At 31.4% G+C, this 26,555-nt stretch overlaps 1 protein-coding gene across 31 annotated transcripts in view; it reads left to right on the top strand.

The window, feature by feature from the left end:
* Positions 1-26,555, top strand: part of LOC145245781 (SMAD family member 4-like) — a 474,109-nt gene that overhangs the window by 390,903 nt on the left and 56,651 nt on the right. For all 31 annotated transcript variants that reach the window (XM_080107423.1, XM_080107427.1, XM_080107414.1 and 28 more), the window contains one exon: positions 20,045-20,122. In XM_080107423.1, coding sequence (XP_079963549.1) covers positions 20,045-20,122 — 78 coding nt within the window. The remainder of the gene's footprint in view (positions 1-20,044; positions 20,123-26,555) is intronic.

Raw genomic sequence — 26,555 nt, 5'->3', positions numbered from 1 at the left:
ACCACACTTACATATCTAAGTACTCATTCTTTTCCTGGATCCACTCATAAAAGCATTTCTTTTGTATTTCTAGTTGTCATTTCTCTAATCTTTGTCTGCTTTTAATAATCTGTTTTAATCTGTCATGAAAGTTTCTTGAATGAAAATAGAAAAGTAAGCATTAGTAAAAAGGATTTGCCTTAATATTTTCAATAACTAATGACTTCAATAAAATTGTTCACGTACAAAATATATATATATATATACACACGCACACGAGACTACCCGTTAGGTCACAATCACTATCACTGTGTATCTACTTAGATTTCATTTGAAAACTCAAACTATGACACACATGTTAGGAAATTCTAAGGTCTTATGTACAACATGAAAAGAAACGGATTTTTTGAAGATCTCCATCATTCCACTGAACTTGTGGAAAAGAATTTCAAAAAATTACCTGGTGAATATTTACACAGGAAACAAAGTGCAAAAGAGATACAAACAACTGCACTTAAAGGAATGGCTAGCATCTTGAAGAGATCTCTCGGATGAAATGTATGAGATAGCTGGTGAATGTCTTGCATCTGCAATTAGAATTAAGAAAATCATAAAAACTAAAAGTAAATCCTTATAGATAATTTAGAAGTAAAGAAATTTATTGTTTTGCTATTTACTTTACATATGTGTTTATGGACACACTATGTAAATTAGATGTCGAGGCAATTGATCAATGCTGAAACAAACCATTCTTTCTCAAATTCTAACAGAAACATTAAAAAGTATTAGTGGTTGAAACAACGTACGAGAGAAATCGATAGATATTTAATGAGAGATGGCGGACTTGTTCGGTTAACTACAAAATGTAGCTAATTAATTTTTTTTTTTTTTTTTATCAAGCATCTCAATCTCAGAACTAAAGAATTAATGATTATCACTTTCAAGAAGAATGAGCAGATGATATTCAGTTTAATTTTTCGTCTCGACTGGAGTATTCCAAAACAAGCTAAGGCCCAACCTGTTTAGGGTGTTTTGAATTGGGTAGCACCAGATGTGTGTAAAGACTTTCAATACTATCTGTTGTAACATCATTAGTAAATTCATCTTCACAGTTTTTAAGGAGTTTGTCTCTGAAGTGGATTCTGTATATCAAATACCATTTAAAAATAACACAATTTTTGTAGTAATAAAACAGAAAAAGAAAAAAGAGCAGAACTCAAATAGACAGTTCATAAAAAAAAAAAAAATGAAGTGGAGTAGATAGTGATAGGAGTTTGATATTTATAGTGAATTTAATAATAGTGCTATGGTTATCAGTGGACGCGTTCTTTATTGTCTTCTTACAAGCAATATTTGAAGACATCGTTAACCATTAAGAAAGAATGGTTTTATTTTAGGCCATTTTGCATTCTCAAAGAATTGGGAATTTTGTAATTATTGCACATAGGATGCAACCATATATATAATCTAAAGCACTACACAGGAGGACATTTTCAGAAGACTATTTATCACACCTGTGTAATAAGTCCTCCTTCTCCTGGTATCTTTTTTATCCAAGAGGAAAAATATCGCTAAGACATCTCCTCTAAAAACATCACAAGAATTGCCAAAAATTGCTTTGAATATCCTTCTTGCTCCCTGACTCCGGATTTCTGATTTAGATTCAGTCTTGGAGCCCTTCACATAAACAATACTTAATTCACAAAAGATTGCTAAGCAGACCGACCAAATGTGATCCAATGACAGTAAATGCTCTTGAAACAGGCTGATTTAAAATTTTCATTACTTATTTTAGAAACATGGAAACCTCTCATTATAAGCCTCACTGGTTCTATCACTTCTAAGTTTGTAATAGCATTTTGTCAGTCTTTCAAGCCTACATTTCATCAGTCTGTCACACTTAAGTTTGAAATAGAATTTTTTTCAGTCTGTTGGACCTGTGTTAGAGATAGTGCTTGCATTGATTTATCTTAGATTTTTTTTTTTTTTTCTTTTGCACTTTTCATTGTTCAACTGGGATAGCCTGGTTGTTGTATTAGCTTACATAGGGTGAGGATTCGGATCCAGAAAAGGAATGATGAAATTAAAACATTAGGAATTTTTGAGTTTATAAACACATTATGTAAGTATTTAAGTGAATAATGACTTCACAATCACATCAAGTTTTTATTTTTTTTATTTGGTCAAATTTTCATGTGAATAATCCAAAAGCGATAACTGTTGAATTTTTGTTGCATTGTGATAATTAGCAGTAAAAAAAAAAAAAAAATAATAAAATAAAATAGTGAAAGGAGTTGTTTGGAGGCTATGTCAATGCAGTTTGTGGGAAACACGAGTTAGTATATAAAAGAATAATATTAGAAAGAATTTTCAATAATTCATTGATATCAACACTTACTATTTTGTACGACACACTCATTATATTGATATAATCCTATTATAAATTTTCGTTCTGTCTGTGTGTGTGTGTGTGTGTGTGTGTGTGTGTGTGTGACGCGGTTTGTCTCAGCCTACAGGCAATCCACTCAGGCAAGTTAGATACCGAAATGAAGTTTATGACCCAGCGGATGTTTTAATGATATTTATATCCATGTTTGGTGTATGGAAATGCAAAAAAATAACGATTTACTAAACATTTTATTTACTGGATACTTTTCTGGTATTCACCGGAAGTTATTATCTCCCTTAGAAAGTTCGATTTACTGTGTGTGTGTGTGTGTGTGTGTGTGTGTGTGTGTGTGTGTGTGTGTGTGTGAGTGAGAGGCAGGTAGGCAGGTGGTTCGAAATGAAGCTTATTACCCAGCGGATGTTTTAGTAATATTTATGTCCATGTTTGGTGTATGGAAATGCAAAAGAAAAATAACAATTTACTAAACAACGTTTTATTTACTGGATATTTTTCTGGTACAAGGACTCAAGTTTGCCCAGCTGGGCAAACATAGGTGCTTGTATAATAGAAAATTATTGAAAATTTCTTCAATATTGTCATTATTCTTTGATATAACAACTCCTGCCAATAGTATTTCCCACAAACTACATTGACATAGCCTTCAAACATGCACCATGCTTCAAGCAAACTGCACCATCCTTCTCGATTGAAAAGAGCTTTCATGGTTGTGATTTGAAAGAAGTTTTATTGGTATATACTTTTCATGCTCGCATTTTTCTATGTAATATGTGTGTGTGTGTGTGTGTGTGTGTGTGTGTGTGTGTAAATAGAGAGAGAGAGATAATTTGTATTTTCATTCTTTTATCTTTTCCTACTTCCCCTTTTTTTCTCTATCCCCATTTTTTCCCTCTCTGTCTTTTCATCACCCGTCTTTTTATCTTCTGCATTTTTGATGTTCTGTTTGCGAATAATAACTTATACCTACATTGCATTATTTCAGATTCTAATGTTATTGAATTCATTTTATTGGAGATTTTAATCCCTTCCTTTTTAAAAGCAAATAAAGCTTTCATCCACCTTCCACCTTTTTAATATAACACTTGTCGTCTTCCGTGTTCTTCATCATCATTCTCATCCTCCTTTGCTGTGATTAGCATTAGATCATTTCCCTCTAACCGCCTTTTGTTTGTTGTTGAAATCTTCCCTAGTTTACTAACAAGAATGGACATGGTAGTGCTGCTGCTTTAACATCTCCTCTATTCCTCATAAAATATAATTTTCTGCCTTAATTTTTTCTTTGCTAAAAAAAATTTCTTTTTTTTTTCCTTTTTTTTTTTTTTTGTTTCTGGTATTTGCGATACAAATTTTTTTTAAAATGAAAGCACCACCCGCCTCCTTTAAAAAAAAAAAAAATCTTTATCAACTACAGAAATATTAGGAATGCTTGTATTACAACTATTGGTGAATGAATGTGTAAAGTTTCTTATATATATACACACACTAGCTGGAATATCATGTCCTGGAACAATTCATAATAATGAAACACACTTAAAAACTAATAATTTCAATAGATTCCAAATTACTTGCTCTAATAGCAAAATCTCTCTCTCTCTCTCTCTCATATATATATATATATATATATATATATATATATATATATATATATATATATATATATATATATATAATCAGTGACGCTTAGGGAAATACAAGGTTTCAGTTTTGGGAAATTAATCCACAATTAGAGCATCTTAAAAAGTATATAAATGCAGTCAAATTTTGATAATCTATATCAACAACTATAGTTATTAAAATTATAGATGATTAAATAAATGGAGCATTTTGGCGATTTCTTGAAAGAAAAATGATATAACCCATCCCCCCCCCCCCCCACCTCCTTCGGCAATCTACATAGGTATGGAAACACTCTTAGTAAATTTGAAATTTGTAAGTCGAATAATCCCTAGTTTACTCATAAGTAGACAAATATATTTTTACTTTTTAAATTTTTATATATATGATAACAGCTGATTGCTAGAAACATGTAAAGATGTTTCAAAATAAAAATATCCCGCCAATAAAAAGGGATGACACCTTTATATAGCAAGAACAAAGGACAGATAACTCCCTCATTGCTTCGGTAAGTGAGATTAAATGCAAAAAAAAAACCCAGCATATAAAACTGTTAATATCGCTTAAAAAAAAAAAGAAAATAACAGGTCTTTATGTCTCCTTAAGTAATAATAACTGGAGAGGATATATGGAGGCATAGACTGATATAGATACCCTGGCTTTGCTTCAATCTCGCGATATAATGGGTAGCCCTCGTAAGAGTACCTGTGCGAGGGAGTCTATTGTAAAGCAATAATTGTGCAATCATCGACCACACTTCTCTTAAACCAACATTGCTTGAGTCTGGTGGCAAAAAGTAAAGATCACTAGAAACAATGCTTGGATAATGAGAGAGCGCTTTCACATACACATGGTATTCCTAAATTGTGGCTTATTTTAGTACTGACCGTTGCTTAAGTCGTCTAATAGGAACTGATATGTCAATACGATTATGCCATACACACACACACACACGAGATGTGTTCAATGTTTCCAGACTGTTTCGTAAGTGCACTTTTATTGATAGTACTCTAGTCCCCTTCAAAGTAATCTCCTCCAGCTTCAATGCACTCATATCATTTTAACAACTTCTGCAAAGCCCCATCGAAGTCTTCTTGGGTGAGCGTGTCAATGACCCTTGTCAAAGCATCTTTCATTTCCTCAGTTGTCTCATAATAGCCTGTAAGGTTTTCACTGATCTTGGGGAATAACCAAAAGTTATAGGGAGCAAGGTCTTGACTATAGGGAAAGTGAGGAACTGTCTTGATGCCCATCTTGGTCAAATAGTCTGTGACAGTGATAAAGTTGTGAACTGGTGCATTCATGCAAACCTTCCACACATTGTGAATAATTGTGTGTACAATTTTCACATTGACATCAAACTGTGCACATATTGTCCTATAAACACTCCAGTCTTTATCAATGAAATTCTTTATTTGGCCAATCAATTCTGGTGTTCTGATTTCTTCTTCCACACCTCACAAACTCCCTGTTTTGCTTGAATCTCTTAATGCCACTCAAAAACCGATGCTCCATTCATACAAAATGGTCCAAAAGTAGTCTGAAGCATTCTATACGTTTTGGTGGCATTTTTTCCAAGTTTAAAACAATTTTATTGCATATCATTCTTCTAAAGCATCCTCATGTCCAGATTGCATTATTGAAATTCACTGTGACAACCAGCTTATAGTAGGGTGTATTCCAATTCCTGTTGTCACTGTTCATTTGAATCTGAAATCATAAAAATTGGTCAGTCATCTCATAGCTATAATATATTGAATTTTCAAGAGTTTACGACAATTTTAAATGCCTGTACAAAAGAACTCTGGAGACTTATTTAAAGCACTGTGTGTGTGTGTGTGTGTGTGTGGTTTCCAGTGTTTATTTCCCAAGTGCTCAATAATGAAAGATATATTTTGAATGGCTATACTAATACAATTGTTACTATTTGTAATATTTTCCAGCCAGGATTAAAATTTAAAAAAAAAAACAAAACAAAAAAAAAAAAACAATCAGATATCTGAATGTTTAATATATATTTTTCTTAACCTCATTAACTATTATGCTATTTTTACTTATTACTTAATTTCAAGCTTGCTATTAGTTTTCTCTATTTTACGAAAGTATATCTTTAAGGATATTCAGGATATCTGAAACAGCTGAGATTTTTTAAGGCTATGGATTACTACCATTGTAACTTCCGGTTTCTTAGGAGGGAGAAATTGATGTTCTATTTCCAAGCACCTTCTAGTTCTTACAAAGTCCATGAATGTAAACATGTCCGAATATTTTCGAAAGGTCTCTTGAGTTAATATTTATCCTCCACCATATAGGGACCATGATTTAAAGTCTTAGAACTCTTAAGAAAATGAACTTTTAAGCACAGTGTATGCTTTTAGCTTGACTCTGTCAAGATCTGGTAACTTGAGTCTTGTCTTTGTAAGAATATTTGTTGTTTGAAACAACTGCTCTTCTTGAATTCGGTCATCAGAGGTAAGTTTTTATTTGTTTTTTTTTTAAAACTAATTTTGATTTAAAAAAAACTGATTACAATTGTTGTGCAATAATACAAGTATTTTATAACCATTTTGTCACCTCCATCTCCCTTCAAGCCTCTATGTCAACTCTGTCTCCTTTCAAAACCACTTTCGTCAGCTCCGTCTCCCTTCATAGTTCTTGAAAAAAAGTGTGTTTATGACAACAAATGAAATCCTCCACTGTCCAAGATAGATGGCGGAACACTGAATGTAAGCAATGGACAGTTGCAATCTAGAGGTATCTGGCACCTACACAGATACTCAACTAATACATAAAATGTGTGTTTAAATCCATTCTTGCTTTATTTATGCTATTATATTCATTTATTTACGACTGAATAAATTAGTTCAACCAGGTCATAAAGGGTTAATACTTTCAAATGTATTAGCAACTTGCTTCAGTTTTTACGTTTTTTTTTTTTTTTTTTCCAAAATTATTTTGGTAAATATAATTATAAGAAATATCAAGTACAACATTAGGATTTTAATGGATGGCCTTGCTGTTATGTAGGGATACCTATCTTATGAAGTTGTATTGGACATATTTTGGATTCTTGAGATGCGGATTGATTATTTGGACTACTACTCTTATCTTGGTTGCATTACATTGTCCGAAACATTGTGAATATTTTCAGTGTTTCAGACAATGTAATCTCTGGCCTTCTTCAGGTGCTTCTTTACAGAACTGAGCCATTTATTTAATCTATATAAGCAGATTATCATTTCATCACCAATGATAATTAATGTAATTTTTAGTTATCATTGTGAACATGTGACATAATCATTAAAAATGTTGACTAACAACCAGTTCTGAGTAACAGTTTTCTTAAGGTTAACCATTACTGCCAATAACATAAAATTAGTACTGGCTGACAGAATTAGAACAATCTGCCTACATGTATTAAATAAAAAAAAATTCAGTTAAAAATTCTGTACTAGTTCTCAAGCTTGAAAAGATGCACTGAGAGAAGGTTGAAGGTTACGTCGACTGACATGTTGTGAATATATGAGCATTGTTCCAAAAGTAAAGCCTCCGATTTTTATTATTTTTAACTCGAGTTAAAAAGCCGGAGTGATACCATTAGAACGAGCAACCTTTTGTGCTCCAGAATTTATTTTTCTACATAGTCACCACCATTCTCAATATACTTTTTCCAGAAATTTAATGACACATCTCTGCTTCTAATGCACATTGATGACGGGTTGCTTTCTTAGAGTCTCACACCATCAGTATCTGCAACAGAAGTTTCAGGTCATGAATGCATAAGTTCAGTCATCATAACAATGCAATTTGCAATCCCATCTAATGCATTCGGGACAAATAAAAAAAAAATATGAGGCATTACTTTTGGAACACACCTAGTGTGTGTGTGTGTGTGCGCGCATATATATATATATATATAGACACACACACACACACACACACACACACACACACACACACATAAATATTTACTATATATAACTTAACAGGTTGTTGATTGGTTGACATGTACAAATTCCACTAAAATCGATTTAGTGCACCACAACACTACAAATTACTTTGGTGCCAGAGTTGTACACTATTCTTCAGAGTTAGGAAAAAATCATTTTATTTATTTATTATTTTTTTTTTTAGTTTTTATTCTAATATTCCCAGTGTGAACCAACTCTTGAAAGAAATTATCTTAAGCAACTGTTTGATTATTCAACTCGCATACTCCTCATGAAAAATAAGATTATTATGAGAAGTTGTGGTTGAATATCTTAATACAATGCTTAAAATCAGTGTTTACTGTCAAATTTTCTAATGAAATCAATTTTTTGTTCAGATAAAATTAAGAATACCTAATAAAATTAAACGAACTGATGCAAAAATAGGGTCAAAATATGCTATTAACATCTTTTATATAAATTTCAGTTGTTTGTGTGCTAGAAACTTTTGTAATCTGTATCGAACCAGCATCAACTTGGTATTGTTAGAAAAAGTGATCTCTCGGACAGATAATATTGAAAAATTAGAAAAAAAATCGTCAATTATTTCATGTTGAAACGTTTTCTTTGAAAGTGGGGGTTCAGGTAAAATTCTTGCTATCGATGTTTGTTAATCGTACATATGCAAACGGTTGATTCATTGTTTCATTTTAAAAAGCTAAATTTGCAACGTGATAACATCAATGACTTCTTGGTTCAATCAAGTGTTCGCTTATGAACTTAAGTTTAGCAAGTTCGCGCCTAGCATGCAACGTTTTTTTCTTTTAATAACATTTTCTTTTTCTCCTATCTTTTAAAATGGTCAACTTTCTTACGGGCGCCCACCACACGGCATTTGTTTTTCTTTTAATAATGCAAGATGGCACCCAAGTCCCATTTTTTATTTTAATTCATATTTTTTTTGTAAAGAAAATCTCCATAAATTACATCCTTTTTAACCGTATTTTACTACTGGATAATGCCCCCGCCCCCTCTTCTTATATAGAAACCACAAAATAATACAAATCAAGCAGTGTTACTGTGTCATACTACAACAAAGTGATGTTATATGCTGGCATCATATTAATTTGTAAAAATATCATTATTAATCTACAATATATATATATATTTTTTTTTACATATTAAAAATATGAACTGATGTTTTGTAGAGAGGCATGGAGTCATTCGCTAATGAAACAAAAGTATTCTACCTTCCCTACTCCTGAATCGTTTGAAGTATAACAAAATTAACATTTTCCAAGAAAGAAAGAATGAGAGAGAGAGAGAGGTGAAGCAGAGCAAGACAAAACGAAACAGGAAGGGGATGAGAGAATAAATAGGAAAAGAGAAAAAAAAAAGATAAAACGAGTAGGAAAGAATAAAAAACAATAAAATTGAGCTAATGGTGAAAACAAAGACTTAAAGTTCTAGTGATTTAGTTATTTAAAAAAAAAAAATTTAAGAATATAGAATTCCAACTTTTCTGAATTATGAAAAAGGAGGCTGAATTTCACTGTGTACAACATACATTGTACTATTGAATCGATAAACAAGCAGAATTAAGGTATTCGCGCTTTTCCAAGTTTTATCCAGCCTGTTCAACATATTTGATACTCAAGCAATGCTTGGTAAATCCACTAGTTGAGATTGAAGTTCAAAACTTTCAATGAATAATAAATGGAATGGTTCTTTTTAGGAAACAGTGTTGGTTCTTTCAAGAATAATTTAATAAGATGTCTGGCATCAACTTTGCTCAAAGAGCGATAAGATAATAGTATTACAAATCTCATACAGTGTCCAAAACTAGAGTGAAAATGTCCTCCAACTGAATGAATAAAATAAAGCAGATTCATTAGTTACTCGGAATAAAACAATAAGAATAGAATTGTTATTTTGAAAGTCATTTTGTTAAAGAAACAACTATTTATAGACAGAGACTAAAATTGTGCTTCCAACATGTTTCACTTAATCGACATCCAAAATTGAATAACATCCGTCTGTTGACCATTGTCAATTGAATCAAATCAGTTTGGAAAGCCGTTCAGCAACAATAGAACAATTAGTGAGATTGAAAAACGAACGAAATGCATAACATGATTGATTCAAATAAATTATTTTTATTTTATTTTTTTTAATAATCCCCTATCAAATATAAGTGTAATATTTAAAATTTCATTTTGTGAATGAAAGGAAAAACATAATTGAAAGGAGAGAAAAAAATTGAAAAAAAAAAAAAAATCAAAATACCATAATGCATAGGAGAAAGTCATCAGTAATGTAAATATTTGAAGGTTTTGAGCTTTTCAACATTAGATTCCCTATCTTGAGTGGCCTCGCTGAGTTTATCTCCTTAAAAGCTGACATCTACATTCTCTATCTTGGATAGGCCCCCCCCCCCAAAAAAAAACAATCTAATATGTCCCATTTTGTCAACTAAGCTTCAACTCCTGTCCATTCCCACAATGTTGCATCTCTGTGCCTTTTTTACACATATTTTAATGGAATATACTCTGCACTCATTGCACGTGTGCTCCTTTATGTACATATCCTCGACAAACCTGCTTACCAACAAAATCATACCCCTTCACTATTGAGATCCCCAAATGCCAGAACGCTTTCTACTCTAATAGTTTCTTCCTTCGAACAGCTAGACTTTGGAATTCTCTTCCTACTACCTGCTTCCCTGACTGTACCAACATGCAGAAGTTTAAATGTAATGTAAACTAACATATTGTTAATCTTTCTTACGCATGGTCCCAAATAGTAAGCCCTTATGTCTAAGTGATGATATGCCTTGTTAGGGGTGAACATGAGTTTTAAAAAAAAAAAGCTAGAATCAAAGTGTAGTATTTGTTCAGTCAGGGTAGGGAAGTTCTTAACTAAGTCCTCCTTTGATGTATTGGATATCCCCACATAAAAGATGGCCTTGTGTCTGATTTTCTTCTTTTGAGAAGGCCATTAAATAAGGACTTGCTATAGTGGTGTAGGATGCTACTAGATGTAGATCTGGTATGCTACACACAATCTACATATTTATAACATATATAATTTTGCTTCTAGCTGATGGTACACAAATCATTTTTTTTTGTTTACTTTTGAAGCAAGTACTATGAGGTACAATATAATAATCTATAGAGATTTGGTTCTATAATAATAAATATGAGAACTATAAATTAAAATATAATATTTAAGCATATCTTACAACCAGACAACACCAGGTGACCTGCTAGTTTTAAATAAAATTGAATTCTAATTAAGAAATCAGTTTCCTGCTGTTTATCACCAATCTGTTTATATTTATCCAACACATTTCAACTGTGTTGATAGGCGTGTTTGTTCAGGATAGATTCTAACAAATTTCTCCATCTTTTGTTCAACATCTCATAGATTTGCTTATTTGACGTAAGTTGACTGTTCAATGTTTATTCAGTGCACGTCAATTTGATTGGCTTATTTATGTCAATGTGGAATTGGTCTCTCTTGTACAAATACTTTTTGATCTTGCTATATTGATTGAAACCATCAGATGTGAATTTCTTTTGTCTCTACACCAATAAAAGTTTCATAGATCCTGTTTGATATACCGATTCCCATGTGTATTATAAATGCTGCCGAGTTTTATGCTCTTCATCCAAAACTGTGTCACGTTTTATGCAGTGATTCATCTTTAGTTTTGTATCTCTGCTACTGTAATTTATTTTTTTGCATCAATTGTACTATTATTAAGTATTAAGGCGACTAGAAAGTAGATCTTTAATTTACTTTCAGCAGCCTCGTAACTCTTGCTGCCCTTATTTTGTCCTTTGGTCCTCACATTCCATAAGCAATGTTTCTGACAAAGGGGAAAGAATTTCTGTTTTCTGTGTTGGAATCTATGTGATCTGGTATTTTGATTGGAGCTCAGATGAGCACCTGTCATGAAAATAACGATAGATCAGTGACAGAATTGTAAAGTGTCTTCTGTGTGAAGATCTTTAGAAAAAAGGCTCCTCTTCTCCATACCAACACATAAATGCTGTGATTCTACAAGTATATGTATCAGATATCTAGAATAATGTTATGTTTTGGCGTATGTATTGATGTGTGTGTATTAAAGAGAATAGAACGTGGATTTTAAGTTTTACTTGTAACTCTCGCTTCCCTTATTTTGTCCTTTAGTCCTCACGTTACATAAACGATGTTTCTGACAAAGGGAAAAGAATTTTTGATATTTTGCAAACTCTTTCCCTAAAACATATCCAAATTGCTATAGTTTACTCTATCCTTTCATTAATAAGTTTTTTTAAACAACCAATTTATCTTCTGAAGTAAGAATTTTCAGTTTTTATTTGGTGTAGTAGGATGTGGAGTATTGCAAATATCTATTAATAATATTCTAATTTAAGCAAACATTTTTGAAAGATTTACTAAATCATTTTGATTTTCTTTTTATTAAAAATGAGTGATAATTTATTTCTGAAATCCATTTACATGAAATAGCACCTTCCCTTTGACAAAGTTGATCTATATATTAGTAGTGTATATATACTGTGCAATGATTTAAAAAAAAATTATTTTTAAATATATTTTTAATCATTCAGTTTAAAAGATGATTAAAATGGGCGATGCCCAAACAGATTAATCTATGTAACACACTGAACCCCAATAAATTTAGATATGGCTAAATATGAAATATGTGTGTTTGATATTTATCAAGAAAAAAAAAAGGGTGATATTATTTAAAAGAACTAATAAGTTGTGTATTCATCCAAAAAATAATTATTGATGTTATGATTTTAAAAAAACATTTTTTTTTTAATGATAGTTTTTAATCTTTTGTAAATGTCTAACATTGTTTTATTTATTTATTTTTTTAAATCTTTGTATGTTTTTGAAGCATACAACAGTTTTTGGATCATACAACAGTTTTCTCATTTTTTTTTTGTGCAGTACTTTGTTGCTTGTATGCTGCCAGATCTTTCATGCTGCACTGGTTGAGCAGTAGAGAGCAGATAAGACAGTGTGGTCTTCCTCTCCACATTTGAACATGGTCAAGATGATTTTGTCTCATCTCACCATAGTAATTTTTCATTGCTCACATTCTCATTCTGAAATGGTTGAGTGTTTTCCACTGGACCTAGGTACTTCTGCGCTACTGCCAGTGAGGAGATAAAGATTGTTAAGATTGGTAGACTTCAAGCAAGCAATGATGAAGCTGATATGGCATAATCATGTTGACACACTGGTTCTCGGCAGATCAAAAAAAGTTAAGCAACATTGAGCCTGTTCATTACTAAAATGGGTGACCAATTTGGGAATTCTAAGCACTGTATGTAGGAGGATGTCTACACCTCCCTGCAAAAGTTGCAAAAACCTAACATTATCTCCCCTAACGAGGATATACATGCGACTGAGGATCGCTTGTGAATTTCTTAGTCATATGGAAATGCCACCTCCTTCAGAGGAAGCCGGTTAAACTCAAATAGATTTAGTGCCGTTTCTCTCTCTCTCTCTCTCTCTCTCTCTCTCTCTCACACACACAATGCTCAAGCTACAAATGTACAATTATTTGGATCTTTTATAAAAATGACATACATACTCTGCAGAGTTTATAATGCAAAACAAAGGCAGTACATCTTAGTGTGTGTTGTAGTTTCCCTACTTAGAGGGTTTTTTTTTTTTTTTACAAAGGAGTCACCACTTATCAACGCTCGGAGGCCAGTCGAGGATAAGGGTTAATGAGTGTACAGTGGTCAATGGGACAATATCATAGTAATCATTAGTAGTGGAAATTTAGTAAATTGGATTGCTTAAGAACTTGTTTATGTTTGACTTGAAGACGACCATATTGTAGTCAGCTGGAAAGCAAGAAAACGGAAGAGTTTCACAGGCGTGCAGTTCTAAGAAAGAAGCTTTGTTCATGGAATCTACATTTAGGTTTAGGCACAGATAAAGAGTGGGGGGAATTATTGATAGTGTTTTCAGCTAGATGAGTGTTTTTTTTGTGAAAGTCAGGCAAGAGAGGACCATAGATTGGAGCTCAGAGTTGATCAGTTTTCATAGGCTTTTGTTTTGGTCACTGAGTTTCGTTTTTGTCTTTGTTTTTGGAATGAGAACGTATAATTCAGGTTTATGCCAAGGTAGTTTTGATTTCTTTGGTCCAGAAAATTTATAAAATGGAGATATTATTCATTGATGCCTTTTTGAAAGAAAAATCGTGTTTCATCAATGATAAAAAAAACAAAAAAACATTTCCATTTATTCTTGTTACCAGATAAGCAATCAAATTTCTTTTCACATAAGTTTATCCATTCCTTACTAGTAAAAAATATTTTCATTTATAACATCTGTTTACAATGTTGTGTTACTCTAATGCTGTAAGCAACCATGATTGTAAATGCCTGCTGCGTCTTGAGTTAAAAAAAAATTCCTTTTTCAAATTCTATATAAAACAATTTTGTTTTATATAAACCGTTTTTACTTGGAGAGTTCCTATAAGTATTTCCATTTCTGATTCCATACTTTACTAAGAAAAACTAAAAATGAGAATGTGTCGCGTATATGCAAGAAACCCATACATATGCATAAGCATGCAATGTTCTTATTAAAATAGAGGAGAACAGACAGAAAAAAGTACTTAATCATAAATCAATTAGTGTAAGGGAGATAAATCCTGAGCTGTAAAGGTTTATCTCTCTTGCATTATTTTATTTGTTATTTAAAATTGTTGCCCTCATAGTAATCTTTCTCATCAGAATTTTTTTTTTTTTTTTTTTCCAACAAAGTGAAGCTACAGATATTTTGATACTGCAGTATTAATGTGTGACTCAAACGTGATGCTATTTAGGTCTAAATTCTAAAATCCAATAAGATATTTTATATGTTAGATGAAGATAGTAAGAGAAAAACAAAGGATAATGAAAAAATATTGTTTGCAACAACCGAAATGGAGATACTAGTCTTGAATATAAATTGTAATTCCTCAACAAAGAATTTAAAAAAAAAAAAAAAAAAAAAAAAAAAAGGAAAATATTACCATGAAACCAAATTTTATATTTTAGTTTTCTTTTTGTCTTGTGGTTTTGACTTTTTTAACCAACAGTTTTAACAAAAATGCATGCCAATTTTATTCCTATTTCATTAAAAAAAAAAGGAAACAAACATTTATGACCTTCTTTTTTCCTTTTATTTTATTTTTTTTCCCTAAAAAATGTATTAGCTAAACCCTACTGTTTGGTATTTCATTCCATCAGAGGCACACTCAAAAATATTTGACTTTTCTGTTTAAGTATTGATTCAAGCTTGAAATATGAATTACATTTGAATTTCAACCTGTCACACAGTATGTACTGTATCGGACCTTTTAATTCATTAATTAAAAAAAAAAAAAAATGACTGGCTCTGTTTGCTTTGTGGCAGTTTGAAATTCAAAACCGATTTTGAAACCTTTATACAGTTTTTAATATTTGAAATGAGATACGATTGTTTTATTTGAATTAATCAGACAATTGTTTTCATCTTGAGCATTATCTGCACAGCATTTTGGTCAATGTAACCTCCAACCTTCGTCATCTGTATAAGTCGCCATGATTGGCAAGGAGAAGAGGGAATTAATTCCAAGGTTTCATATTTTGAATTTGGTCATAAGTGAATTTACAAAAAATATAGTCAATAGAATTATTTGGTAAAACGCTAGGGAGTATTAAATTTCTGACTTGAATTGAAATTTAAAGGGGGAAAGTTAAATATTACAGTTGATTAGTGAAGAAAACATTTTTATATGTGCCCCTGTTGTATAAAAGAAAGTAGTATTTTACTAACTTCTTTTACCAAAAAATAAATGCTTTTTCCCCTCAGTCACTAACCAAAATGTTGTTTTTTTTCTTTTAATATTTGTATTTTATTTAATGTTTTTTGTAACATCATTTTTATGTCATTGACATTTTCTTGTTTTTTTTTTTTTTTTTTTTTTTTTTTTTTTTCAAAGAATAATGGTGATCGATAGAGAATAGTTTTTCATATATTTTTTAAATTAAATTTTATTTGTTCAATTATCATTTAAACACTTAATGATATAATAGGTCATAAAACTGGTTAATATGGTAATGTTATATTAATCTCTATGCAATTATTGAATTTAAATTTTAATACATGGAGATTTTCTTAGTATTCAACTTGGTAAGAATTTTAAATCTAGTTAAAAACTTTCTAAGTGGCATTTTGCTTCAAAGTTTCTTTCAAATTTTGAAGTGTCACAAAGTAATTTTTTTTTTTTTTCGTTCAACAGATTAAAATGGTTGACTTGTTTACCAATAAACAAATGCATTCTGATGGATTCAATTTTGTAATTGAACTAATTTATTTTTTTAATTTAATTTTCACCTCAAACAAGGCACAGAGCCACTTTGAAGTAGGGGGCTACTATCGAGGACATAAGTTGCATGGGTATTATGAAGGGAGATGAGTAGCTAGATGTCTGTTCACATTACACTTGAACTTCTGCATGTCAGTACAGTTGGGAAAGCAGAATCCTGGAAGGGAGTTCCAAAGTCTAGCAGTTCTGGGGAAGAAAAAAAATTGTTTCTTATGCCATTGAAATAAATGTAAATTTTAAGTTTGTGTAAGTTTATATAAACACAAGGTTTAATTATTTTAAGGAAGGCAGGTAATAGAGACCTTCAAAATAATAAAAAGGATTTCTGTGGGGAGACAATTTTACTACCAGTTATCTGCTTCTGTTGACTATTTCTTAACTAATCAACATTTATTTAAAGAAATATTGCTTTCATAAATATTTTTTCATCATTCAGCATTAGTATACCTACATTCGTATTTATTATTTAATATAATGATTAATGAAACTTTAATATCTACTTATACTGCAAATTTATTGTTAAGGATTAAAAAGAACCTAAAAGAAATTTAATTAAAAACAATTTCTGATAGAGTAATACATTTTTAAAAATCAAAAATCACTAGCATAAAACAATGAGAAATAAAAGGGATTGATTTTGAAATAATTATTAAAAGAACAGATTCACAAGGACGTTTTTTAAGGGAGGGTGGTCTATTTGTGAAATATTAGAATGCATCTAACACTGCTTTAGAGTTAAATTTAATGTATTAGCAGAGCCAAATTTGAAACAAGAACTATCGTTTATTTATAATTTTAGTTTAGTTTTTTGTGACTCTAGTTAATAATCACATTTCAACTTTTAAGAAAAGCCATACCTACAATTTCACAGAATTTATCATTTATTTATTTATTTGCAAACTGTTATCCTCATCTTTATAGTTGTTTCACAATGCAAATAACAGTCCGCAAATAAATAAATATACAAATTACTCATCTCAAAGAATTCTAATATACCATTAGGCATGGATTCGATGATGGCAAAAAACAAAAAAACTTGGATTTATAAGACCAAAAAATTCAACCTTGATCGTCCTTCAGCGCCTATGAAACAGTGGATAGACATTGAATCTCTATTGTTTCAGGTGAGCATTGTCTGAAGATAGCGGTTTCAATCCTACCCAAAGTAGGCCAGAGGATTAATTGGCCAAAACGTGGTGAGACAACAACTATGGAAGGCAGTAATTACTGAGGATACAGTTAAGAGATTCAGCCTTCCTCTTCTGTCATGATTAGCCACTTGACAAATGCCAGAGGAATAGTTGGCCAAAACATTGTGAAACAACAATTATAAAGATGAGGATAGCAGTCTGCAAATAAATAAGATATACAAATTACTCATCTCAAAGAATTCCAATAATTAAATAATTATAATTTATAGTTCAAATTTGTGAAATTTTTGGTACTTGTGCATTTAACGAACCAGACGTAACTCAGCATTTGCTCGGCTTTGTCCGGCGCATGACGTCAACAGCCGGATAAAACCGAGCGTTGGTGATAAAATAAAAACAACGCTACAACAAAATAACTGTACAATAAAATTGTAAAATGTAAAAACAAAAAAATTAAATAAATGAAAAGCAAAAACCTACCGTTCATTTATGTTTTTGTTTTTTTTTAAATTATTGTTTGGGATTGTTTTCTGTTTTCAAAATAAATACATATAGGACAAGTTTTTTTTTGTTAACTTTTTTTTTTTGTCTGAACTGTTTTTAATTTTTAACGTAAAAAGGCGGGGTGGGGGCAGGAACAAGGATTATTTGTACATTTTTTTCGCCAGAAACAAGGATTTGTAGAAAAGTTTGATAGAAAAGTAACTTATCTTGCCTTTGATAATATTTGTTATATATTTGTTTTTTGACAACTTTTTCGAATCTATGTGTACAGTAATACAAACCCCTTTTTATTTATTAGTGCAAGGTGGGTTTCGGCGTTCCTATTTGGTACAGTGACCAAGAAACCCTCCTTTTCGGCGGGGTCGTATCCATCGAAGACCCAGACCGGTGTCACAAGTCTGCTGGCGGTTAAAAACGGACTCGTCGTATTCTACCGTATGGCCTGGGCTTCAAATCTGCCGGGGATTCCTAAGAAAATAGTCCCTGCATATATCACGCAGGAAAATTTTCCAATCCACGATTGTGTGGCGAGAACGTAACCCACATTCGCGATGGAGATTTTTTTGTAGATGCCATCTCAAACGCCCATAAGTATATTATTTTTATGATACACGCGATGGTTAGTCGGGATTTTGAGAAGGTCCCAATCCTAATGGAGGTCCATCGACGACATGTTACACTTCTACACCTCCAACCGTAACCGTCGGAAAGGCTTGTTCTCTTTGCAAGTACACAATCCTGGCCAAAATGTAAATAAACACCTTTTCTCTTCTGCCAACAATTTCCGTTGCTGGCAAAAGTTTAGTGTGGCCTCTGGGGTCTGGAGCTGGTCCGCAAGGTTTGTAATATTCATTATTATTTTGTCAGTTATCTTTTTAAAACAAATTTTTTTTTAAACTCTTGAAATAAGCGTTTCTTGAGTTGTGACACTCTTCCAATTGATAGCAAAATTCTTGTCTGCTTAATCGGCAACGCTCGGTTATATCCGACTGTTGACGTCATGCGTCGGACAAAGCCGAGCAAATGCTGAGTTACGTCTGGTTTGTTAAATGCATAAGTACCAAATTTGTTTTCATGGTGAAGATGCTGAAGATATTATTACGAATGTATTCTTTTGTTGTTATTTCTAAATTTATCCAGTTTATTCTCTGTAATTTCTTCCCAAAATATATTGCACTATTATAAAAAAAAAAAAATAGTTTGTTTTTTAATTAATTCTTGTCAAACTTCTATCTGCTTTGATTTGAAAAAAAAAAAAAAAAAAAAAAGTCTCGAAAATTTAGAACTTGGATTGATTGAACAAAATGATTTTTCCTTTCTGATGAGTATCTTTTAATTCTAATTTTGGTTGCTGCTCATTGTGTCAACTACCATTATTAAAAAGCAATGAATGAGAAATAAGATAAAAGAAAGCAGGGGTCTCAATGATTTTCTAATTTATTTCTTATTTCTACGGTTTACTAATTACTGTGTATGCTCATCAAATTTGGGGGAAAGGTTATTAATATTAAAATAAAACACTAGTTTTTAATTAAGATGAAAAAAAATAATTGTTTATTTAAATAGAATCTAATATTAGATACATTTTCAAATCTTGTTTGAAGATATATTAATCAAGATTAAATTGAAAAGTACATCTTTATTAAATGTACTTCCAAAATATGTGAATTTTATATAATTCAATACTTCATTAAAAATTGCTTTTTTTAATTACCATAAAAAGACTGTATTTTTAGCCGTTCAAGTTTACCATAAAAAGATTGCCCCCCCCCCTTTTTTTTTACATGTTTAAGTTTAATGTAAAAAAAAAATCGTTTTGCTTTTTTTACTGTTCGAGTTTACTGTAAGTTTTTTTGTTTTTTTTTTAAACTTTTCAGTTTACTGTACAAAAATCACTTTTTGTAAATAGCAGTTTGGATCAATTTTGCATGGTCTGTCTACTAATTTCATGAAAAATGTCCACTCTCAACACTGTGGAAACTCTTCAAATTACCCATCTATATTCACCCTTTTCAAGTAGATTTATCTGCTGACATTATTTTGACATCTCCATCTTTCTGTTGCACAGGTACTGGTGGAATGGGCGCATCCATGGCTACTGGATATGACAATTACAATCCCAGCCTCTCAGCTTCCTATTCCCGAAGTAAGATTTTATTTTTTTGATCTGTATTATCATGCTTCTTGTCATAATTTTTAAAAAAGAAAAAAAAAAAAAGTTAAGCAAAATGTTGTGTTATCATTTCTTAGAATTAAATTTCTAATTGTTTCGTTTTGTCAGAATTAGGATTTAATGTCTACAGATGTTCAGTTTTGAATAGCACTTGATCAATTGTTTAAAATGATTAGAATGAAATATTTCAGAACATGTTAACTAGTTGGGCAAAATTTACTTCGATTTCTTTTGAACTTTTTCATTGATTATAATAAACATTTTGACGTCCCCCCACCCCAATAAAAACAGAACTTTTATTCAAGTAGGGTCGGGAGAGGTTGTCTTTAATTTAATGAAATTCACTGAAATGTGGTGCTTATCAACAATAAACATGAAAAATATCTTCTTTTTTTTTTTTTTTAAATTGATCATTTGGAGGACATTATTCTAATAACAAAACAATTTATATATTATTTAATATTTTACTTCATAATAATCTTACAGACATTGGCCATTAATTTTGTGTGTATCTGTATAAATTACTGCTACACAAGATCACTATCACCATTTTGATTTTCAAGTGATCTGTCAACCCACACCCCACTCCCTTTTTGTAGTTTCTCTAACTTTGAAAAATACTTAATTTTGTAAATTAAAAAAAAAATAGTGTAAAAAAAAAAAAACGATCATAAAATTTAATTTCTCCTTTATATTTACATTTTTTACTTAGATTATTTAGCAAATTTTCAAGCTTAAATATTTTCCTGGGTTAGAGGAACTATTAAAAAATACAAACAATTGATTCATGAAGCACTTAACATTATAGCGAGAATTACCAAAGATGATACTTGAATGTGCAGTTATTAAAAAAGAATTAAACCGGTTTCATGATGCATGGCTTCAGCTTTCAAGCAACCTCATGGAATGAGTTCATTACCATTTGAAAGTGGAGTTTTCTAAGTTTTGACTAGCTGTTATGGGGTGGAGTTGGGCAGAGCACTTTCATCCTTTCTCTGGGGAAGTTCAGTTGTTTGACCTCAGAATGGCAAGTCTTCTGCAAAAATCGTTTTGTATTCTTCAGTTTGCGGAACCAAATTCAATCACCATAGTGAGTATTATTTTAGAAGCGAATACAACATTAATCTGCTCTCTTTGAAGGGCATTCAATTGTCATTGGAACTATTTAAAAAAAAAAATGCGTGTCTATGCAAAAGAATAGTCTTTGACGACCATGATTTTTTGAGGAACAAGCATTGAGAATCTATGCTGCATTTAAGGGATTTACATATGAGCTTGCGATTCCTCAATTCACTATCTAGTATGTGCTCAGAAAACATCTCCATATTTAGACACTTAGCAATAAAAAATTTTTGAAACCAAATTTGGTAGTCATGCTGAAACTTTCTAAAGACAATTCAACATTAATCTGCTATGTCCTAACAATATTCTACAATAGCTTATACAGTTTCAAGAGAGCGGGTATTTGTGTTAAAAAAAAAGAAAAAAAAATTCCAGCACAACTATGAGTTTCAGAGGAGTCCATGGAAGTTCACAAATGCAGCTAGCTATGTTCTTGTACATCCTCTACTCATGATCTGACGTGTGCTATTGAAGACATCTACATTTTTGAAACCTTGCAGAATACAGCATGCTCAAGTACTTACCAATAACGACAGGTAGAATCGGATGGAATTTTGCAATTTGGGTTCCACAGATCTAGCAGTGTGATTTTGATTTTTATAGAAATACATAAGAGATTAAGTTTATGTTGCACTGATATCTTCCAATCTCAAACATAAACATATTGTTATAAATGGAAATGAAATGAAAAAAAAGAAAAAAAAAAAGTAGGGTTGTCTTCCCTTGACAGTAAGAATGGACTAAGATGGTAGACTCACATTATTTACACTATCGTTCTTGTAAAGTTATCATTTTTCTCTATTATTAATTGTCTCATATTCATACGGAGTGTTCTTAATTCTCATATCATTCTTACTAACACAACACGTATAATACCAATGCTGATCAACTTGGTGGATCATGATATGCGGATTCACTTTTGAGAGGAATTCTTTTATTGCATTGATGTTACAAATGGTGGTTACATGTAAGACGAGAAATAAAAGCTGATTATGAGAAAAGTACTTGTGATTTGACCGATGTGTTATTAATATTTTTCATATTAACATACTCTTTTTGAATGCATGTGTGTGCGAATACAGGTTACGACTAATCTGGAATTGGCTTGATTAAAAAAAAAAATAATTTCAGAATAATTGTAATTTTCTAATTAAATACAGTTTTGTTTCTAAATTAAAATTTTAGATTCGTCTTTTATTAAAAAGGAGAGAAATGATTGCTCGTTTCAGGAAATTAGTTCTCTGATTAGCACCACTTATCTTGAAGCAAATATTCAAAGGTTTCATTAAAAAAAACAAATCTTTTTAATTTCTTGTTTAAAGATTATTAAAACTATTAAATGGTGAAATTTATTTTAAATAATAAATTAAAAAAAAAAAAAAAACAGTTTCAACACGAGGGGAGATATCAATCAATACATTATACAGATTGTGTTAATCTCTAAGTACACACACATCTGTATATGTTTGCTGAAGAGAATAAAAAGTATCTTGTATGATAAAAACTGTTTGGTTCTATTTTCGTGAAGTCTGTACAGTAAAAATGGCTGACATAGACTGAATTCACTGACTCTTTTTGTCTCATTATTTTGAATGTTACTTTATCTGATGATCTTACATATTGGTAGCGCTACAGTTGTTCAATCTCATATAGTTTTCTGTAGTATCGGTCGCCATCACAGATGTTCAATTTGTGCCTTGCTCATTAATCAGTAAACACTGATGTGAAAATCTCACTTTATTTACATTCTCTCAGCATGTGATCGTGTTCGACTTCACTTCAAGCAGATCTTCTGCAGGTTGCAGGATAGTAGAGAACATATTTTAGTTAATTTATCTAGGGCCACCACATTTATAAACATTGAGCTCTGATTGGATTGTTTGAACCAGAAAAGTTTAGTTTGCCAAGCTTGTTAAATTAAAAATAAATAGTCTAAAATTTCTCTCTTTCTCAAGATTATTATAGGTTTTTATTGTCATTATTGTTTTTACTTTTAAATTATTTGCTTGTATAAACTACATTGGCAAACATTCTCTAAATTGTTACTTAGACTTTTGGTAAACTGTATTTCCAACATACAAATAATTGGCATAACAATAGTATTGTCATTAGGCCAGCAGTTGCAGTGGTAAATAAGTCTGTAAATATATTTACTGGTAAACAATAGTTCCAGTGTTTTCATTAGCTGCTGTTTAACTTTCATTCCAACATGTATCACTCTTCCGGAAATGAAAATAAAAAAAATACTTCATTTATTTATTATTATCTTCATCTTTTAGTTGTTGTTTCAAGACGTTTTGAGTGACTATTCCTCTGGCCTTTGTCAGGTGGTTATCACGACGGGATAGGGGAAAAAATACATCGATTTTAAAGTGCACTTGTGCCCAAAGTTTTCCTACTTGGTTTATGATACGTAAGGAACAACTCAATTTTTTTTTTTTTTTTTTTTTTTTTTACATAGGCATCACCACTTATCAAGGCCCAGAGGCCACTGGAGGATAAGGATTAAAGAGTGTACAGTAGTAAAATTGGACAATATAGTAATTTTAGTTATGGAAATTTGTTAAATTTGTTAAGTGAACAGCTCATCAAGAACTTGTTTACATTGGACTTGAAGACAACCATATTGTAATCAGCTGGAAAGCAGGAAGATGGAAGACGGTTCAACAGGCGTGCAGTTCTAAGAAGGAAGCTTTGTTCATGGAATCTACATTTAGGTTTAAGCACAGATAAAGAGTGGAGGGAATTATTGATAGTGTTTTCAGCTAGATGAGTGTTTCTTGTGAAAGTTTGGGAGGTTGAGAGAGGATAACCAGTTTGTGTGCAAGAATGGCAATGGAGATGGATAGAACTCAGATGTGGGGAAAGTGTATTTGGATGGCAAAAGTTGTTTAACAGTGTTGTAACCATTGGAGCAGGTACTAGTGTGAGACAAGAGTAGTAGTATGTTTGTGAAACTTTTGCCATCATTAACCAGAAGGGTGCTACCATTATCGATTAAGTATGTGTAACCAGTGTGATGGCGTATGAAAGTAAAACTTAGCCAGTGAGGGTTGAGGATATGTGTTGCATGAAGACAAATAATATGAAAATGATACAATGTTAATGTTTAAGGACAGGCTGATTGATCTCAGAGGCAGATTAAATCTGGACAGAATGAGAAATGAGTGTAGAAGACTTGTATGGTATAGCCGTGTTGTAAGAATAGATGTAAGTTGTTGGGTTAGATGTAAAATAGCGTGGTAGTAGGGTCAGTTGGTAGAGGAAGGCCAGGTAAGCATTAGAGGACCTGATAAGAATAGACTGGAGGGGAGGGGGGCTAAAGACCTGGGAAAGAAAAGGTTAATTTGGAAGTCAATTTCTAAAAGTCATCCAACATATGCCAGCATGTAAAATGAATGTTGAACCAAATATGAAAAAATGATGATAAAGAATACCATTTTACTTAAAAATTAGGAATTTGGTAAAGTTTTTGCCCCCAAAAAGTATGAATTTTTTTTTTTTTTTTTTTTTTCCATGCGATTACCTGTCACTCTGGAATTACCTGGTTGAAGTTTGAAAAATTTGTTTTTAATTTTAGATTTTGAAATGAGTATTTTATGATAGGATTTGTAGTTGTTCCAAAAACAGCATTGAAACTAGGTTGAATAGTTAATCAGCTGCTGAGGACCATCTTTTGTCTTTTCTATTGTATTGAATCAGTTACCAGAAAGAGGATTGGTCAAAACTAAGGATGTGTAGGGTTAGATAAGTTTTAAATATTTCTTTAAAAAAAATAAAATACCAAACTACTCTCTATCTGATTGCTATCTCTCTCTCTCTCATCACCTTTCTCTCTTTTCCTCTCCAGTTATCGGTTAAAATAGAATTACCCGTGTTCAGCTTTGTAGTTGCAGTAGTCAACACCATTACTGTCAACACTCTTTATTTGTTTTGCTGTCTCTGTTCATCGATATAGAGGGAGAAGGGGAGGTGGCAATGAATGGAAAGTGAGAGAAAGTTGTTGCTGCCCTTTCATCTTTTCACTGTCGATGTATTAAGAGATGAACATGTGATTGTTATTAATGAAAGAGCTTGGAGCGAGAATGTTACCTATTATAAAATAAGACCAAAGGATCGAACATCATATGATGAGAGAGAATAAAAGTGATAGACGGCAATTTAATAAAGGTTGAGACATTTAGTAAGTTAATTGTAAATTATGACTAATTAGATCTATTGAAATGGATTTTATTTTTCAATTCCAAAACAAAAGAATATTTTAGCATGTATTTTCTTGTTATGAGGGTTTGTACAAACTTGAAAATCGTTGAATTTAGACTTTTGCCTTGAAACAACTTTATTTCTAGATTTTTGCCTTGAAACGACTTTATTTCTAGACTTTTGCCTTGAAACGACTTTATTTTTAGACTTTTGCCTTGAAACGACTTTATTTCTTGAAAAATCCTCAGAAATATGGAAAATATATTGAAAATATCCTGAAAAGGGCCTTCAAAAGTATGTGTTTATGTCCAGTAAAAATTTGTTGAAATGCTAAAAATAAAATTGAAATAATACGATTTAATTATTTTTTAATTTTTAAATATTGAAAATAAAATCAAAATACATTGTTCTGAGATTGCATCATATTATTGTAGATAAGAGTTACATTCCTTTATCAGGAAACTACTTGATGTTTTCCATATAACATTGGGTAGCTTTGTGCTAAAGGGATGTAGCACTTGTATCCGCAATACTGGAAATTCAAAGTTTAAAAGTAAAACTAACACAGTGAATGTAGATATGATTGTCAACGGGCATATTGTTTATGTCAAAAGACATTTTGATTAAAATGAGTGAAAGTGCCTTGAAATCGCACATGGCTGGCATTTAAATACAAAATGAATGAAACTTGTAAATAGTTGACCAGTTTTGTTGCATGTTAGAAAACTTCATGTAAATAACTGTGTGACCTTTAAAACTATGTCACGAAATAGAAATAAATGAAAATGACCTTTCCTGTTAATTTTTTTTGGTTTATTATGTCATTGTTTATGTGTCAAATTTTGTTTTAAAAATTGGAATTTTTTCTGAAGAAAGCCTTGAAAAACTTTGAAAAGTCCTTGAAAATGGACATTGAAACTCTGTAGGAACCCTGGTCACAATATTAACTCTTTTCCAATAACAATAGATCGGATATAGACATGTTCCAAAACTTTTAATCTTTTAATTAACCAACATTTTGCTATGAACTTTAAAGCCAGATTAAATGTTTTTGTATTTAAAAACTTAAATGTTACCAAAT

This window comes from Euprymna scolopes, chromosome 23 (assembly GCF_053919585.1).
Source record: "Euprymna scolopes isolate OS-2025 chromosome 23, ASM5391958v1, whole genome shotgun sequence".
NCBI classification, from domain to species: domain Eukaryota; kingdom Metazoa; phylum Mollusca; class Cephalopoda; order Sepiida; family Sepiolidae; genus Euprymna; species Euprymna scolopes.
Note: the sequence above shows the minus strand (reverse complement) of the source record. Positions and strands in the feature narration are given on the sequence as shown.